Genomic DNA, 16,170 nt, shown 5'->3' with positions numbered 1-16,170 from the left:
GCAATTCTTCCCCCTAATAACATTCAGGGAAGTTAAGGGAAGTTTTGCTTCACTGAAGGCTGGGCCAACCTGCATGCTAGGTCGGTTACGTAGCTCCTGCAGAACTGGAAGGAGCTTTTCAGAGTTGAGATGTACATGTGTGTGGTGGGGCAGGGGGTGATATTAGAGGAGGGCCATCACTAGAAGAGAAGGACTTCCAGTGGGGATCACATGGAACTAGACCTACTTAGACTGGAAGGGCTGCATACTTCAGCCAAGAAGTCACTATATCCATAGGTACTGGGAGAAGGAGGAAGGGGTACAGGCATCTTTATGCCTGACCGAACTTGTCAGAACAGTGCCCTGGAGCTGGGGAGAGAAGTTCTCAAGGACAGACTCTTCATGTCCAAGGACCTCCCAGTGGTCACCCCTCTGCTAGAACAGGTGTGGTCTTGTGGAAGACAGGCTGTAGGAGAGGAAGGGTCCCTGATTCTCAAGGAAGGGGCATGGAGTGGGGAAGAGAGAGAGGAAGACTCTCCATGTTCTACTCTGACTCTCACTGTCTATCACCATCTCCTTGGGAACAAGAATCAGGAGCTACCTCCAGAGGAACAAGGGCCCAGCATTAGGAACCTGGATTTCTGGCCCAAACTCATCACGCTCGTTGTGTCAATCATAGAAGAAGATAAGAATTCCTACACACTCGTTTTGAACCAGTAAGTATCACCTCACTTGGCCCTATCTGTTTAGTGGTTTGTTTGTCCATCTGTCTAACAGCCTCTTTCTTTCCTATCTCTATGTGTTTGCAGTGCCACCTCTTCCTCCTGTTCGTCCATCTGTCCCTCTGTCCCTTGTATCTGTCTGGGTAACTGTTTCTGGAGACAGGTGTGGAAACATAATGGGGGGCCCTGCCCAGACTGAGCCAGCCTCCCTTGAGTGAGAGACCTCTGGGAATGGCTGCCATAGGAGTCCCAGGGGATCCAGAGAGCATGTGTGTATGTGTCTGTCTGCTATGAATAAAGTGGGCCTTCTTATACCCACCTCCTTGCCCTTTCTCCTCCTGCTTATTTAGCCTGGGCCTGTCTTCCAACCTCAACACTTCTCCTCTTGGCCACAATTCCCTGCCTTCTAGGCATCATCTCCCCTAGGGCCACCTTGCCTGAGGGGATCCTCTGCCCCCACTTGTCCTACCCCTGGCCCCTGGGTCCCTTTTCTGCAGTTTGAGCCTAGTAGCCCTGTTTCCTAGGCTTCTCCTCTCTTCGATCTGACCTCCAAGAATTAGGCATGTTAGCCTTGGAAGCAATCAAATCAAATGGCTCTTGCCATGTTCTCTGACTGTGGCTTCTTCCATCATCCAGGTTTCCTCAGGAGTTGAATGTGGGAAAAGTCAGCGCAGAAGTGATGTGGCAACTCTTTGCCCAAGACATGAAATATGCACTGGAGGGTAAGGGTGTGCCCAAGGCAGTGGGCTGCAGACCCCTAGTCCAAGCACCTTGTTTGCTGTCCCTTTCTTCTCCCAGACAACTACAAGTTCTGGGTGAATAATACAGTGAGAAACTAGAGTGATTTTAGGCATGGTGGGTGATAGGCCTCAGGAGGCGCTGGGTAGGCAAAGCTTCAGCCAAAGGAACAATGGAAATTGCTGTGTGGATGTAGGTTCCTCCTTCCAGCTTTAGAGCAAGTGCCTATTTAAAAATTTCCCAGCCCAGAGATCAACCCTTCCCATGCTGGGTGTTCTCAAGTGGCCTGCTCATTAGAGAATGGTCTTATGAAACTTATCTTTACAGTTTTACAGAATCTCAGAACCTTAAATACATAGATAGGTAAGGATTATTTTCTCATGCTGTAGACTGCCTGGCCTGACTTTCCTTGAAAGTTGTTCTGGATTGGTGTGACAAAGCCAGAAAGATACTTCTTCCCTCACTTCTCCTATAGAACAGGGTCACAGACCAATTATTACTCATCTTGTTCATTCAGCTTATTCTTTTATTCATTTCCCACTTTGGTCCACAAAGATATCACTCCCTACCTGTATCAGACCTTCCCATTTATACCCATCTGTGCTCACTTATTTAGCTGCATTTCCTGTCTGTTTATATATGTTAAAACATGTATATGTTTATATATAAATAAACATATATATGTTTAAAACAAACACAAAAGGTTTGAACTGCTTCGAGAGAAAGAACTAATGTTGACCTGGTTTCAAATCTCAGTTTAACCACCTACTCAACAGTGTGTTCTTAGACTGAGCTACTTAACTTTTGTGAGCTCCCATTTTCTCATCTATAAAATGGGCGTGATGATAGCATCTATTTCATTGAGCTAATGAAGTAACTGAGGTGTATGTGACATACTTAGCATACTGCCTGGCATTTATTAAAGGCTGATGAGCAGAGATGCAATGTTAACAAAGTAGTATTTTTATAAGATTTTACCTCAATGGAAAACGGGGGCAGATGGAACAGGGAGAGACTGGAAGCAGAGTGCAGATAGTGTAATCATTTAGGGCTGAGCGGATGGGGCTGGGATTAGAGCAGAGGAATTAGAGGAAGAATGCGATTTGATAGACATTGGAAGGAAGTTGTAACAGGGCTTAGTGATTGTCAGAATGGTGGAGGGCAAGAGAAAGGGAGACCTGTTTAATAAAAGGATAGTGTTGACTCCAACTGTGAAAACGCTATCACTCACCCAGTATTTTTAAAGTCAACTTTATTGAGGTGTAATATACATACAATAAAATAAAAACACTTTAAGAGTACAATTTGATGAGTTTTGACAAATAAGTACACCTGTGTAACTACTCTCCCAATTAACATATAAACAGAAAGTTTCTTCATGCCCCTTTGCAGTAAATCCCCACCCCATTCACCAGGCGTATTGAGTATTTTCTTTGGGCCACGCACTGTGCTAGTTGAGATGAATGAGGCATAGCCCCAGCCCTTGAGAAACTCCCAGATCAGTCAAGACAACAGACCTATAAACTGGCAGTTACAATTCAAAGTTTTTAAGTGCTACTAAAGGAATAAGCATAGGGTGCTGAGAGGAGACCCATGTAACCTGGACCTGGGAGGACTACCTGGGAAGGCTTTCTGGAGGAGGTGATGTACAAACTGACACCTGAAGGATGATAAAACTTAGCTGGTGGGGAGGGAGAGCATTAGTGACAGGGAAGGGAGAGACAGGCATTTTAGGCAGAGGATACAGTATGTTCAGAGACCTGGGGTCTAGACAGAGCTGGCATGCTTGGGGAACTGTAAGCAGTGGTTCAGTGTGACTAGCACTTTAGAGTGTAGGGGAGGAGAGGAGAGGTGAAGATAGAGAAGTAGGACAGAGCTAGATCATACAGGAGGTTTTAAGCCATGTTTAGGATTTTGGACTCCACCCTGAGGCAGTTGAGAGGCATTGAACAACAATCCCATGTTAAGAAAGGGATTAACATAACTAGATTTTTAATATAGAAAGGCCACTCACTCTGGCTACAGTATGGAGAATAGGTTGGAGGAGGAAAGACCAGTTTGGAGACTATTGTGGTAATGCATGTTAGCGAAGGTGGTAATGAGACCTAGACAGGTAAAAGTGTAACTAGAAAGAAATGGATAAATTCCGGAGGAGTTTTGGAGATGAAATCAACAGCGATTAGTGAGTTCGTTGGATGTGAATAAAGAGGAAGAAGGAAGACTGGAGGATGATGCTCGGCATTGAACAAGAGGGTAAGATTAGTGTGTACACTCCAGCTTCAGCTGGAGATGTTAAAATGGCAAAAGGTGGTGACTGGAGTTAAACCCAGGCAAAGTGAAACGTTCCATCAAATCCTCGTATAGACATTACCAGAACCAGGGAGAGATCAGCAAGCTGGAAAGTTGAAATCATGAGGTCGAAAGAACTCTCCAAGGATGAAAGATGAATGGAGGGAGGATTGTGGCAGTCACGGGCAGGAGAAGGTTTAGATACCCTTCTGCCCCTTTTGACAGGTTAACCAAGCCCTGATCACCACACCCCACCGTCAGCAACCTCAAGCGACTACTGGAGCATGACTCCATGGGAGTCTTACTATTGTTAGAACAGTTTAAAGTGTGCCCAGTGTTTTTGTACCACAGAAGTAATTAGAAATTGGGGTTTTGGACCAGAGTACAGATGATGGATTGACAGAGAAAGTGAGAATTCTCTGTAAATACAGTAACTTGAAGGTCCCTAGAAGAAAGCAGTTAGGGAGCTCTGGAGTGATGGGGCAGCATTGCTTCACTTCTAGTGGGTTGTTGAACAGGAAGGAGGAAGGGCCCTCCTGCTGGTACCTTTTCATGTTTCTAGGTTCTTGGCCTGGTTTAAGGACAGCAGGGTGGGAGAGAAGGGGCAAGCCCTGAGAGAGTCTCTCTGATGTCCCTGATTTTTTCACTTTCTTTATTGCTCATTGGTGTCTCTGCTCTGTCACAAGCATCCGCTGTCATTCGTATACGAAAAGTCCTCTTTCTGGGTGGTAAGAACTTTTGGTTGTTGTCCCTTCACCTCTAGTCTTACTGCTGTTTCCTCTTCTCTTGCTCACTGCTTCATAGAAGAGACTGCAAATGCAACTTTGGGTTGAGATGGTGCTGCCTACAATGCCAGGAGATGAAATTCCTGGAACAAGGGAGCCTTTTGAGGCTGAATCCCGGGCTCCCGTTTCCTCCTTGAGTGTCTGCTGTACTAATTCACAAGGGCCGGCTGCCCCAGACTGGCTCTTCTGCCTTGACATGGAGGAGCGTCACCCATGGCAACTCTGAGTTGAGCAGTAGAGTTCCCAAGGACAATGATCTTCCCTTCTCTGTTGCTCAGTACTCTCCCCAGTTTGCTTGCTTTCACCATTGTTATATGTAAGCGCACAGTTGGCTTTTATTGTTCAAACTAATGCTTCATCTCTAAAGGGGGTAAATGAAGAAAGCCTGTGGGTGTGGCCAGTGCCAGACTCTCTGGGCAAGCTGTGGGTGATCTTTATCCTAGACTTCCCAGAAGGCTCTGCAGATTCAGCTATATAACCTTTCAAGTCCATAAGCATCCCATTTTCTGTAGCAGGATGGCCCTTTCATCTGGCTGTGTTTCCAAACTGACCTGTTTGCATACTTCTCTGAGAGTTCATTTTTCAGTGTCCCAGCTCTGCTCTGGGACCCTTCAGTTTACTTCAAGATTCTGTTACACCATGGCTGCTCAACTGCTCGTTCTGTCAGCTCAGGCCCATTTTGGTTTTCCCTGTGTCTGTGTGGTTGTCAGTGACCCATTTATGTCATATACGACTGCTCATCTCATTTAAATCCATCTGAGGAAATGGCTCAGGTACCAGGATTAGAAAAGCCCTGGAAAACCGTCATGTCTCTCCAGTCCAGGGCAGTTTCCCCACGAATCAGCCTTAGCACCTACATCCTTTTCTCCTCTTCTTCACCAGAGGCCAGTACCTCACTTGCACTTCCAAAAGCCAGCACAGGAAGACTGTGGGCCTTATCTGGGTGTCTGGCTTAGTCTCTAAAGAAAGATTTGGGCCAGGCTTTTAGCAGAGTACCCACTGTTAGAGGGAGGTGGCTGTGAGGAGGTGCTTGGGAGTCACCCTTGTTCTCAGACATTTGATAGAGCCACCTGACTAGATCTGCCGCCTTGGGAAAGCTCAGGAACCATGGCCTCTACTGCCAGGACCTGACCCAGCCTTCCTCCCTACCACTAGAGCATGAGAAAGACCGGCTGTGTAAGAGTGCTGACTACATGAACCTGCACTTCAAGGTGAAGTGGCTCCACAATGAATACATGCGGGATCTGCCTGCCCTCCAGGGGCAGGTGCCTGAGTACCCAGCGTGAGTCATCATGTGGGGGCTGCAGAGGGAAGAGGGGCGCTTAGGGGTTGGACAAGGCCAGTATCCTTACAGTCAGGTACATGGTATATGCCAACCACTAGCTCCAACCCCCAATTTTCCTGCCTGGCTGCAGGTGGTTTGAGCAGTTTGTCCTACAGTGGCTGGATGAGAATGAGGATGTGTCCCTGGAATTTCTGCGTGGGGCCTTGGAACGAGATAAGAAGGATGGGGTAAGTCGGGGGCTTGGGCTTCACAGGGGTCAGGCCAGATCTCCCAGCAATTAGCTATCAGCAGAAGTTCCTGGGCTCAACCAGGATGGCTGTCCCTGCCTTGTGGAGTCCGTAAGGAGGGCTGTCGAGGGCCGCTGAGCCACCCCTGCTGGGCAGAGAGCCCTTTAGAACCTTATAGACTTGGGAAAAGGTAGCAGCTGAAGATGACCCTGTGTGTGGCCTTCCTTAGTTCCAGCAGACATCAGAGCACGCACTCTTTTCCTGCTCTGTGGTGGACGTCTTCACACAGCTCAATCAGAGCTTTGAGATCATCCGGAAGTTGGAATGCCCAGACCCCAACATCCTTGCCCACTACATGAGGAGATTTGCTAAGGTGACCATGACCTTCCCTACCCCTCCCCTCTTACCTCCATCACATCACAGCCTAGCCACAGGCCTGAGCTCAACCCCTCTTTGTGATGGCCTTTGGGTTAAGCCTGGCGTTACCCCCATTCTCCTTTACTTGAGTCCGGGGCAGACAGGTGGGTTTGTTTCAGTGCTGTTCTGGGGTTGAGAGGGAGATTTGTGCCTTACTTTGACATTCCCCTTTGCATACCTGTTGTTACTGTTATGGGATGAGAAGTACAACCTCAGGTAAGATCCCTGTGGGTAGAGCTAAGGGTTCCCTCTCCTTTCCTTTTCTCCTCTTTTCTCAGACCATCGGGAAGGTGCTGATGGAATATGCAGACATCTTATCAAAGAACTTCCCAGCTTATTGCACAAAGGAGAAAATGGTGAGGGTTAGGCTTTTTGCTTTTGAAGCTCTCCTCAGAGCTAAGGGTGGGGTGATTCTCCTGCCTTGTGATTCCCGGCAGGGCTGTGCTTGAGATTATGCCACAAAATAATAAGAACCTGATGAGGAGTTCCTTTGTGCCTCCACTTGGTAGTTTATTCTCTACTGAGCTAGGCCTTTGCTTAGTCTTTATTTCTTTCTTTTTAATACATTCAGAGAGTTATAAAGGGTAATCCCATGAACACCTGGGGCCCCCCACCCAGCTTAAAAGCAGAAACATTTGCTTCTAGTCTTCATTCAAGGAGAGCTGTCTGCATTGGTTCCAGATCTCAGTGCTTAGGGAGAGACACATGTAATATGTGTTGTAAATTCCCTGTGGCTTTTGGAGTAATGTGAGAGAGGGAGGGACTCTAGCCTGATGAGTTCTGTGCTGAATGGAGCCAAACTCAACACCTCCCTCTGTCCCCAAAGCCTTGCATCCTGATGAACAACATGCAGCAACTGAGGGTCCAGCTGGAGAAAATGTTTGAGGCCATGGGAGGCAAGGAGGTAAGTCTTAAGGTTTGGGGTTGCTGTACTTTCCCTTTGTTCCTGAGCTCCCTGGCCACAGAACTCCACCCTCTCCTGACTGGGTATAGACCAGGAGTTTAGCTTGGGGTCTGGAGTGGTTTGAGCTGAGAGATTTGAGTAGGCATTGGGGTAGAGGCCCTAGGAGGGAGGAGTGGGGGCACAGGAAGGGAGGAAAGCATAAGAGAACCAGCTTAGCGAAGCCTGCCTCCTGTGGATACAGTTGGACCCTGAAGCTGCAGACAGTCTGAAGGAGCTGCAGGTGAAACTGAATACGGTTCTGGATGAGCTCAGCATGGTGTTTGGAAACAGGTCGGTGGCCCCAGAACACACAGCCCTCAGAGCCAGGTGTGGTGCCTGGCCAGCCCCAGATCCCCTGCCCCACAGTCGTCCATCCAGCTGCACATATGCGGATCGTCCCCCTCTTCCTGCTGGCTGTCCCTGTTGGAGCTACACCATGAGTATGCTGGAGTGGGACCAAATAGCTGGTGCTGCTTTAGGGACAGTGTGCCTTTGGGGCAGGGAGGGCTGCACTGTGGGCACATGTGTAGTTTCCAGGTGCGGATTGATGAGTGTGTTCAACAAATGGCCGACATCCTGGGCCAGGTGCGGGGCCCAGGGAATGCATCCCCCAGCGCCCGGGCCTCAGTGACTCAAGATGCAGATAGTGTGCTCCGGCCCCTCATGGACTTCCTGGATGGCAAGTGAGTACAGCACTGAGGACTGTCCTTTAGGGACGAACAGGGCAGAAGCAGTCACAGAGGAGCCTCTCAGGGAGGGGGAGCTCTCAAGCACTTACCCCATCCTTACCTGTTGCCTGGTCCTGCAGCCTCACACTTTTTGCCACTGTGTGTGAGAAGACGGTCCTGAAGCGGGTACTGAAGGAGCTCTGGCGGGTGGTAATGAATACAATGGAGAGGATGATTGTTCTGCCCCCACTTACTGACCAGACGGTAAGGACACCTCCCTTCCACTTCGTCCTGCTGTGTCTCCCTAAACCTGCTCCATGCTTCCTGACTGAGTTTGGAGTTCTCTGCTTTTGACTGATTCGCTCTCTGCCCAGGGCACCCAGTTGATCTTCACTGCTGCCAAGGAGCTGAGCCACCTTTCCAAACTCAAGGTACTCTGGATGTGTGGGGTCCTTCTGAGGCTGGGGGTTGCCTGGAAGGAAGGAAATTTGAGCTTTGAAGACTGAAGCAGAGGGGAAGGAGAGGAACATGTAGCTGTGGCTGACAGGTGGGGGAAAGACTTTGATGACAGCCATAAGCTGTCCTGATGCTGTTGCTTTCTCTGGGGTTCTAGGACCACATGGCGCGAGAGGAAACCCGGAGTCTCACTCCAAAGCAGTGTGCTGTCCTTGACCTCGCCCTGGACACCATCAAGGTGGAGACCTCCCCCTCCTCTAGACAATCTTACTACCACTTGGTCCCGGCATTCCATTCTGCCAGATTAGGTGTCCCTCGGGCTCTTGCCACCCCACATCCAGAAGAGAGTGATTTTTGTGTCCATATCTTTCTCTGCTATTCCATATTCCTGCTGGGGACCAACCAAAAAGGTACCTCCTGTGTGGTCTCGGGTGAATCGCCACAGACCTAGAACATTATTCTTGGGTTCTGCGGACAGTTTAGTTCACTTTGTACCTCATTGTCATTCATGAATATTTTCCACTGGGAATTAATCTTCCAGATCCTAATACCTGACATCTGGCTGGCCTCTTCACTTATGTTTAAAATCATTTGGGTTTTCGAAGGATTTTTTTTTCCTATTACACATTCATTTATTCCACCAGGCAACATGTGTTCTGGGCACTATACACTATGAAGGATGCAGAGAGAATCAGATATAGTTCCTAGCATCAAGATACTTATAACCTGGTAAAGTGATAAATAAGGCAGGTACATGTGGGCTGTGATTTAGGCCACTTCGGAGAGGTATGCCATAGGTATAAAGTGCTCTAAGCGTTCCCAGGGGTAAAGCAACACTTCTGACTACTCTCTTCCTGAAATGCTTCTGTCACATATCTTTGTCCAGATAGAGTCATCCTTCAAGAATCACGTCCAGAAACGTGGCCATCCCTTACCACTCCTGCCAGATATTCAAATAATACTCTTCACCTGAGAGACTATGGCTCTGTGTGGTATTCCTGATATTGCTGTTTATTGAATGGCTCACCATCCTCTTCCAGCATCTTCGCTGAGCCTCTGCTCAAATGTCATTTCTCTGAGTAACATTGTTGGAGAGCTGCCTCTCTGTAAGGGGATGAGGCAGTAGCAGTTAGCAGTTATTCTTGTCTTTTCAGCAATACTTTCATGCAGGAGGCAATGGGCTGAAGAAAACCTTCCTGGAGAAGAGCCCAGATCTGCAGTCCCTACGCTATGCCCTGTCTCTGTACACACAGACCACAGACACGCTCATCAAGACCTTTGTGCGCTCACAGATTGCCCAGGGTAAGGCCTAAGGACTTTGGGTCCCCACCTCCCCTCCCTGATACATCTCTGTCCCTAGGGAGTCAGTATCCTGTAGCCCTCAGGGAGGATCCAAGTACTTCTCCAGAAAGCCCTTCAAACTCAGACACCAGGATTTCTTGCAGGATCCCAGTACTCACCCCCAGCCCACACTCAAACCAGATGGGAGAATCACAGAGACCTGGGAAATGTGCCTGAGCTTTCTTTTCCCAGACATCATCTGGCCAGTGCATGTGTGTTGAGCTCAAGGAGTATACCTGTTTGGTAGGAAAAATCTGTGAGGAAGCCTTGAGAATGAGTGGTTGAGACACTCATGAAGATTCATAGCTTTGGGAGCCTAAGTTGGAAGCTGTCCAGGGGAGAGAAAGCAAAAGACTTTCCAGATTCTCCAGTGTGGGTGAGGAGAAGACTAAGAGAGGCAAACCACGGGAGCAGTTGAAGGGAGGGTTCGGATCATGGGGCTCTGCAGAGCTGAGACTCTGGCCTCATGGGTGATGCTAGTGCACAGGGAACCCAGGCAGCTGATTTTCTCCCAGTGACTTCCAGTTCTCAGAACCCCTCCTTGCCTCCAGGCAGGCCCATTCATAACAAAACACATCTGCCTAGACATGGCTCAGACTGAAATTCTGACCCTCACCCTGGGAAGGTCCTCCTGGAAAGGACCTTCAAGGCGCAGTTCTTGTTGCTCCTTCCAGGGAAACCTGGAGGACTGAACCTGGTGGAGGCGGGAGTGGGAAGGCTTAGGCCTTACTGAGCTGTGGATCTGGAGCACAGAGCTGACGCAGAGGGGAAGAGGGATCTAAGCAGTTAGAATAGAGTTGATGGAAGGTGAAAAATACAAGGGACCTGCAGTACTGCTCTGTTTTCCACCTATGTTCTTATTTCAAGTCCAGAGTGAGAAGGCATAGCAAAAGAAGTTATGAGCCTTGCTCAAGGAGACGGGGATCTTTCACAGAGCTGAGTACATGTAAAGGCCTGTAACATCAGGGAGGATAGGAGTTAATCCAAAAGGCCTTTTGGAAACATTGAGCTTTAAGCTAGATATAAAGATGAGGAGAGGCTCGAATGGGCACACATGAAGTAACAGCAGGCAGGGGTGGTGACTGCAGGGAGGATGCAACTGTGAGTGTACGTTTTCTACCCACTGCTTTATCATTTAAGGGCCTAGGAAATTAGAGCCTACAACTTTCTCTTTTGTGCCCTGTGGGTCTCAGAAACCTTCTCTCTGTATGTTCTACTGCTTCTGTCCATGATTTGGTTGATCTTCAAACTGTTAAGTATAATTTGGAGCATTCGAGCATTGACCCCAGTTCTTTGACCTCTCTCCACCCTACCCCATCTCCGTGCTCCCTCAGAATATGTGCAGAGCTGCTCTGAATGGCTGTTAACTCCTTAGACCTCTAACTGATTCTTCTTTCTCTGTCCTACTGCTGCTACCTCTTGACTTGCCTGTCCTCACTCAGTGCATGATGGGAAAGGTATTAGGTTTACTGCTAATGAGGACATTCAGCCGGAAAAGGGTACGTTATATACCATGCAGATGTGAATCTAATATGGGCTAACACTGTCACCTGTGAACTAGAATGAGCTGCTTATGTTGGGGCTGGGGGAACCAGGTATCAGAGTTCAGAGGCTCTATCCCAAGTTTCAGAGATGGGCAGTGTATTCATAGAGTCTGAGACAGGGTTAACAATAGCTGTCCTCAGAATTCCCCCACCCCTCCATCTAAGGACAAAGAAGTACTGGTGTTTTCCCAAAATAGAGTGAGCCTTCTGCAGAGGGGAGGCTGAAAATTGGCCAGAGGGACTGGGGAGCTGTTTGCAGAGAGGTCCAGGTTTGAGTAGGAAAAAGTCATTCTGTGCAGGGCAGCCTCCCAAGAAGGGGCCTCCACAGGTGGGAAGGTGCTGCTTTTGGCTAGATGGGACCCGCATTGTTCTGCTGAGACACCATGGGGTGGACATAATTCTCAGACAAAAATACAGGGTGGCAGCACTGTCCTTTCCCAGCAACTTTCAATGAAAAATTCTGCAGGCTGGGAGAGGTTTGGGGAATCTGAGAGATTCCAGGTGCAGTTCTGGAAGAGGTTTCACCTAAGATGTTGTCACCCTGATTTGTATTTTAATACATAGTCTCATTCTTTATCCCCGTTCTTTTCCTTCTCCCATTACTTACTTCCCCATAGCTTCTGTGGGTGATTACTTCTTGCTTTAGGATGTAGGATAGTAGCCTCCCAACTCCACGGTTTTACCCGGAATAATTAGGCCTAAAGTCTTAAAGTTCTCCAATGGGGGAATCATCTGTCCGTCTGTCCCTCAGGGTCCGGTGTGGATGATCCTGTGGGAGAAGTCTCTATTCAGGTGGACTTGTTTACACATCCTGGAACTGGGGAGCACAAGGTCACAGTGAAAGGTGAGTGGCATGGGCTTACAGACCCCAGACCTTTTCTTGCCCAGTGGCCTCATCAGTCAAAGGCAGGGACTGCTTATCCCAGCCTTTCAGCTTAGCCCTCCTCCAAGGGGAATGCCACCCGAGGCTCAAGAACTGGGAATGCTTGATGGGATCTCTCACAGGTTTCCCATGTTTGTGCAGTGGTGGCTGCCAATGACCTCAAGTGGCAGACAGCCGGTATGTTCCGGCCCTTTGTGGAAGTAACCATGGTTGGCCCTCACCAAAGTGATAAGAAGAGGAAGTTCACAACCAAGTCAAAAAGCAACAACTGGGCCCCCAAGTACAATGAGACATTTCACTTGTAAGTTATGGGATGGGGGCCTGAAGGACTCTGGGATGGGGTTGATCTGGGGGGTAAGAATTGAGAGGGGAGAGAAGGGATGGGCTGGATGGCAGCTGGGGTGAATTCATTTGAGGACGCCCTCAGCTCTGGTCTCCCACCTTCCATCTACCCTGTGCTCACAGCCTCCTGGGAAATGAAGAGGGGCCAGAAGCCTATGAGTTGCAAATATGTGTGAAGGATTACTGCTTTGCCCGGGAGGATCGTGTTCTGGGGCTGGCTGTGATGCCTCTGAGGGACGTGGCAGCCAAGGGCAGCTGTGCCTGTTGGTGCCCCTTGGGCCGGAAGATCCACATGGATGAGACAGGCATGACCATTCTCCGGATTCTGTCTCAGAGGAGCAATGACGAAGTGGCCCGAGAGTTTGTGAAGCTCAAATCGGAGTCTCGTTCCGTGGAGGAGGGGAGCTGAGCACCTAGGCTCCTGTGCCAACCAGATGGCACCAGTTCCACAAGTCAGGGCTAGTGGGAGTTACTGTGTATCTTAGGGTCCTCGTAGTCAAGAGGTTGACTCATTCCGTTAAGGACGTTGAAGGAAAAGTTTGGGGTGATGCGAGTATGGCTTTGCACAGAAAGGGTCATGAGTCCCTGACCAGCAGGTCTGTGATGCTGGGAGCTGGGCTGTGGGGGTTACCAGGCAGGGAGATTTTCCACAGAGGGGTAGACGTTTCTGAGAGTGTCAGCCATTCTTGGCAGAGGTTCTTCCACTCCCACAACCCTTCTCTACCCCTCTCCATACCACACCTTATCCAGTTAAATCCGTACGTACCAATCATTAGAAGAACAAGTTTAGAGGGCCTGGAGCTTGTGCCTAATTAGGTAAGTAATCATTTGAGTCTACAGGTATTGCTGAGCCCTGTGGTCTGGATTGGAGTATGGCCAGGGCAGGAGCACACAGAATAGAATTCAGCCTGTCCCTTGAGCAGAATCTACTGGTGTAGAGTAGCTCAAGTGAGTACAAGGCATTGAAACTGAACCAGAAACCTTTCAGAAATGAGCTCTGCTAATCCCTTGCCCAGATTATCTGTCATGAGTAGAACCAGGTTCCCGTGGTGCTTCGGAGCCCTGAGCAGAATTTCTTTGGAACCCAAGCACCAGGGGCCACCTGCCCATGAGTCCCCCTACCTCACTCCTTTAGGAAGAGGAGTGATGCTTCAGGACATGAGGAGCTCTTCTTAAGTGTATGCACCTGAGAGCTAGTTGAAGGATCCAGGAGAGAGGACTGTATTTTCTTCGTGAAAAAGCCCTGAACAAAGCCAAAAGTTGTGGAAATCAATCTAGAAAGAGTCCTCTTCACCTATGGCCACTGCCTTCTGACGGTCCTCCCCCTTGCAGAAAGAATCCAGCCTTTGTCCTCACTCCCCTTCATCTAGGTTAGCTGCAGTTCCCCTCATAGACCTTCAACCCTACAGAAGGAACTTGGACTGTGATCCCTCTGTACCAGCTGGATGAAGGGGGGGCCTCAACACTCCCTGGGAGGTCAGAGACAAACTTTTTCCAGAGGGTCATGTGGACTTCCCAGGCCCCTTGCTCAGAGAAGGGCCTTCGATAACCTCAGTAGCAGCCTCTTGGACTTCCTGAGGACTCTGCATTGTCCATTGGCTATTACATGAAATAAGAAACTAGGAATCTTTGCTGTTTTAAATTATTGTATGTGCCATTGTTACAAGAGATTATTGGCTAGTCTGTAATAAATTATCTTATAGCAGCCTTTGGGGTCTGATAATTCTGTTAAAGTGTGGAAAGCTGTAGAAATGACTTTCTTATATAATGATAGGTTTTAGACAAGTGGTCCCTTCCTGCTCTCCACCCGCCACCGCCCACCCCCAAGTGGTGGAGCCTCAAACCGCTGGGGGAGAGGGGGCAGATTGCTGAGAAAGGGGACGTGGTTGGAGGCGGGCTTGGGGAGGAGGGGCGTGGCCGGAGGCGGGGCTCTACTCTGCCCGGATCGTGTGGCTCCGGGGCACCTGTGCGCAAAGGTGCGTTAAGATGGCGGTCGCTGGAGTCGGTGGCTGCGGAGCGATGGTGAGCACGAGGCGCCCGAAGGTGGCGCCCGAGGAGAGGGTATCGCCTTTTCCCTCCCAACACTGAAGAGAGACTGTACCCCCATACTATCTCGCATTCCTAGCACTCTGTGTACTTCCCAACAGCTGTCCGTCTTCATGCTTTCTTGTAAACTGTTCTCCCAGTACTCCCCATCCCCATACTCGAGTATACGGGTTTCCTAGATGCTCCAGAGAGGACTTACCTGCCCAGATACCTAGCAAAGGGGATCTTTATCCCCCAAATACCTCCCAGAGGGCATCCATTTATCTGGTTACTTCATAAAGCAGGTACCCCCAAAACCTCCAGCTAAGGTACATTCCTATTAACTCAGGGAGTTTTGTCCACTTTTCCAGCACTATCCAGATTGTCTGAGAGGGAAGCCATGAATCCTATACCATATTTGACTTGAAAGTGGCACATTTGCTCTCATTCCTCTGTCATATGGAGCAAGAAACCTACTTCATAAGGAAAAGTCAAACTCTGGCTGACTAGCTCACAAAAGGCTTGCAGATTTGAATCAGTAGCTAACTTTTTAAAACCAGATTTTATGTTTTAAAAATGAGTATTTCTAGCTTTTGAGGAAATAATCCGAAGAACTATTAACTCTTAGCTGACATTCCCACAAAGTGACAGGTGGTTGGAGCTGAGAAGCAACTAGCAAATTAGTTTTCTGTAGTTCATTATAGACTCCATTACTCCTTATTTTGTCATTCTGGGCTTTACATTATTTCCCTGGTATGTGGTAGACACTTGAGTTTGAGATCCCTGATATAAGACTTTTGGTAATTTTCTGTGCCAATACTTTGAGCTCTTAATGGAAACTGAAATCCGTAGAGGTTGGATATATGTTATATATGTTTAGGTTATCTTTGGTTTCTGTGATGCCCTGATTAGGATCAGAGATCATACTAGTAGCTAAAACCCAGGGTGAAATCTGTATTAAAGTGTTTTTTATAAGAGAATTCAATCAAAATATCTGCAGTTAGCTTCCTGGTGCATTTGATCTTGAAGAAGTCGTGTGCCAACTCCTCTCTGGTGGGATCAGGCCAAGAACAAGGCGTTGTTTCTCTTTGAACAGCTGGTTTTAAAAGGGCCTGGCTCTGGTCTGTACCAGAAGTGATGTCTCAAAAGTGCCATCTCCTTCACTCCAGAACGCATAGATCATAACCCTCCTCTCTGTGGGAAATAGCAGGCCTTGTAGTATCGAGAGTTGGGGGTATTCTGCAGGCTGTATCTAATCAGAAGTAGAATAGAAGTACCTTTAATAGTGGATTTTTTAAAAAGCAAAATCATTTCTATCAGCATAAGTATATAACTCACCTAGTCATTGTGAATATTTGGACTAGCTCCGTGAATGAACCTCGCATATCTTGAAGCAGAATGGCTAAGCTGAAGAAGCAACATGGAGTAGTGAAGATGGTATTGAAGTGGGAGTCAGAAAACATGAACAGTAGTCTCAGCTCTGCTACATACTTCTCAGGGGACCTTGACTTTTAACTTTTCAGAGG

At 48.4% G+C, this 16,170-nt stretch overlaps 1 protein-coding gene across 6 annotated transcripts in view; it reads left to right on the top strand.

Moving 5' to 3' along the window:
- UNC13B (unc-13 homolog B) overlaps positions 1-14,324 on the top strand; it is a 223,120-nt gene extending 208,796 nt beyond the window's left edge. For 4 of the 6 annotated variants that reach the window (XM_060154897.1, XM_060154900.1, XM_060154899.1 and 1 more), the window contains 17 exons: positions 568-695; positions 1,338-1,423; positions 5,669-5,795; positions 5,929-6,025; positions 6,255-6,398; positions 6,721-6,798; positions 7,269-7,346; positions 7,588-7,676; positions 7,916-8,068; positions 8,194-8,317; positions 8,428-8,484; positions 8,667-8,747; positions 9,664-9,811; positions 11,293-11,349; positions 12,146-12,238; positions 12,419-12,578; positions 12,743-14,324. In XM_060154897.1, the coding sequence (XP_060010880.1) occupies positions 568-695; positions 1,338-1,423; positions 5,669-5,795; positions 5,929-6,025; positions 6,255-6,398; positions 6,721-6,798; positions 7,269-7,346; positions 7,588-7,676; positions 7,916-8,068; positions 8,194-8,317; positions 8,428-8,484; positions 8,667-8,747; positions 9,664-9,811; positions 11,293-11,349; positions 12,146-12,238; positions 12,419-12,578; positions 12,743-13,028 (1,986 nt within the window). In that variant the 3' untranslated portion in view covers positions 13,029-14,324. The remainder of the gene's footprint in view (positions 1-567; positions 696-1,337; positions 1,424-5,668; positions 5,796-5,928; positions 6,026-6,254; positions 6,399-6,720; positions 6,799-7,268; positions 7,347-7,587; positions 7,677-7,915; positions 8,069-8,193; positions 8,318-8,427; positions 8,485-8,666; positions 8,748-9,663; positions 9,812-11,292; positions 11,350-12,145; positions 12,239-12,418; positions 12,579-12,742) is intronic. The other 2 variants (XM_060154895.1, XM_060154898.1) reach the window with 1 other exon arrangement.
- The last annotated feature ends 1,846 nt before the right edge of the window (positions 14,325-16,170 follow it).

The sequence above is a fragment of the Lagenorhynchus albirostris genome, chromosome 7, assembly GCF_949774975.1.
Source record: "Lagenorhynchus albirostris chromosome 7, mLagAlb1.1, whole genome shotgun sequence".
Taxonomy (NCBI): Eukaryota; Metazoa; Chordata; class Mammalia; order Artiodactyla; family Delphinidae; genus Lagenorhynchus; species Lagenorhynchus albirostris.
This window is presented reverse-complemented; position numbering and strand designations above follow the sequence as displayed.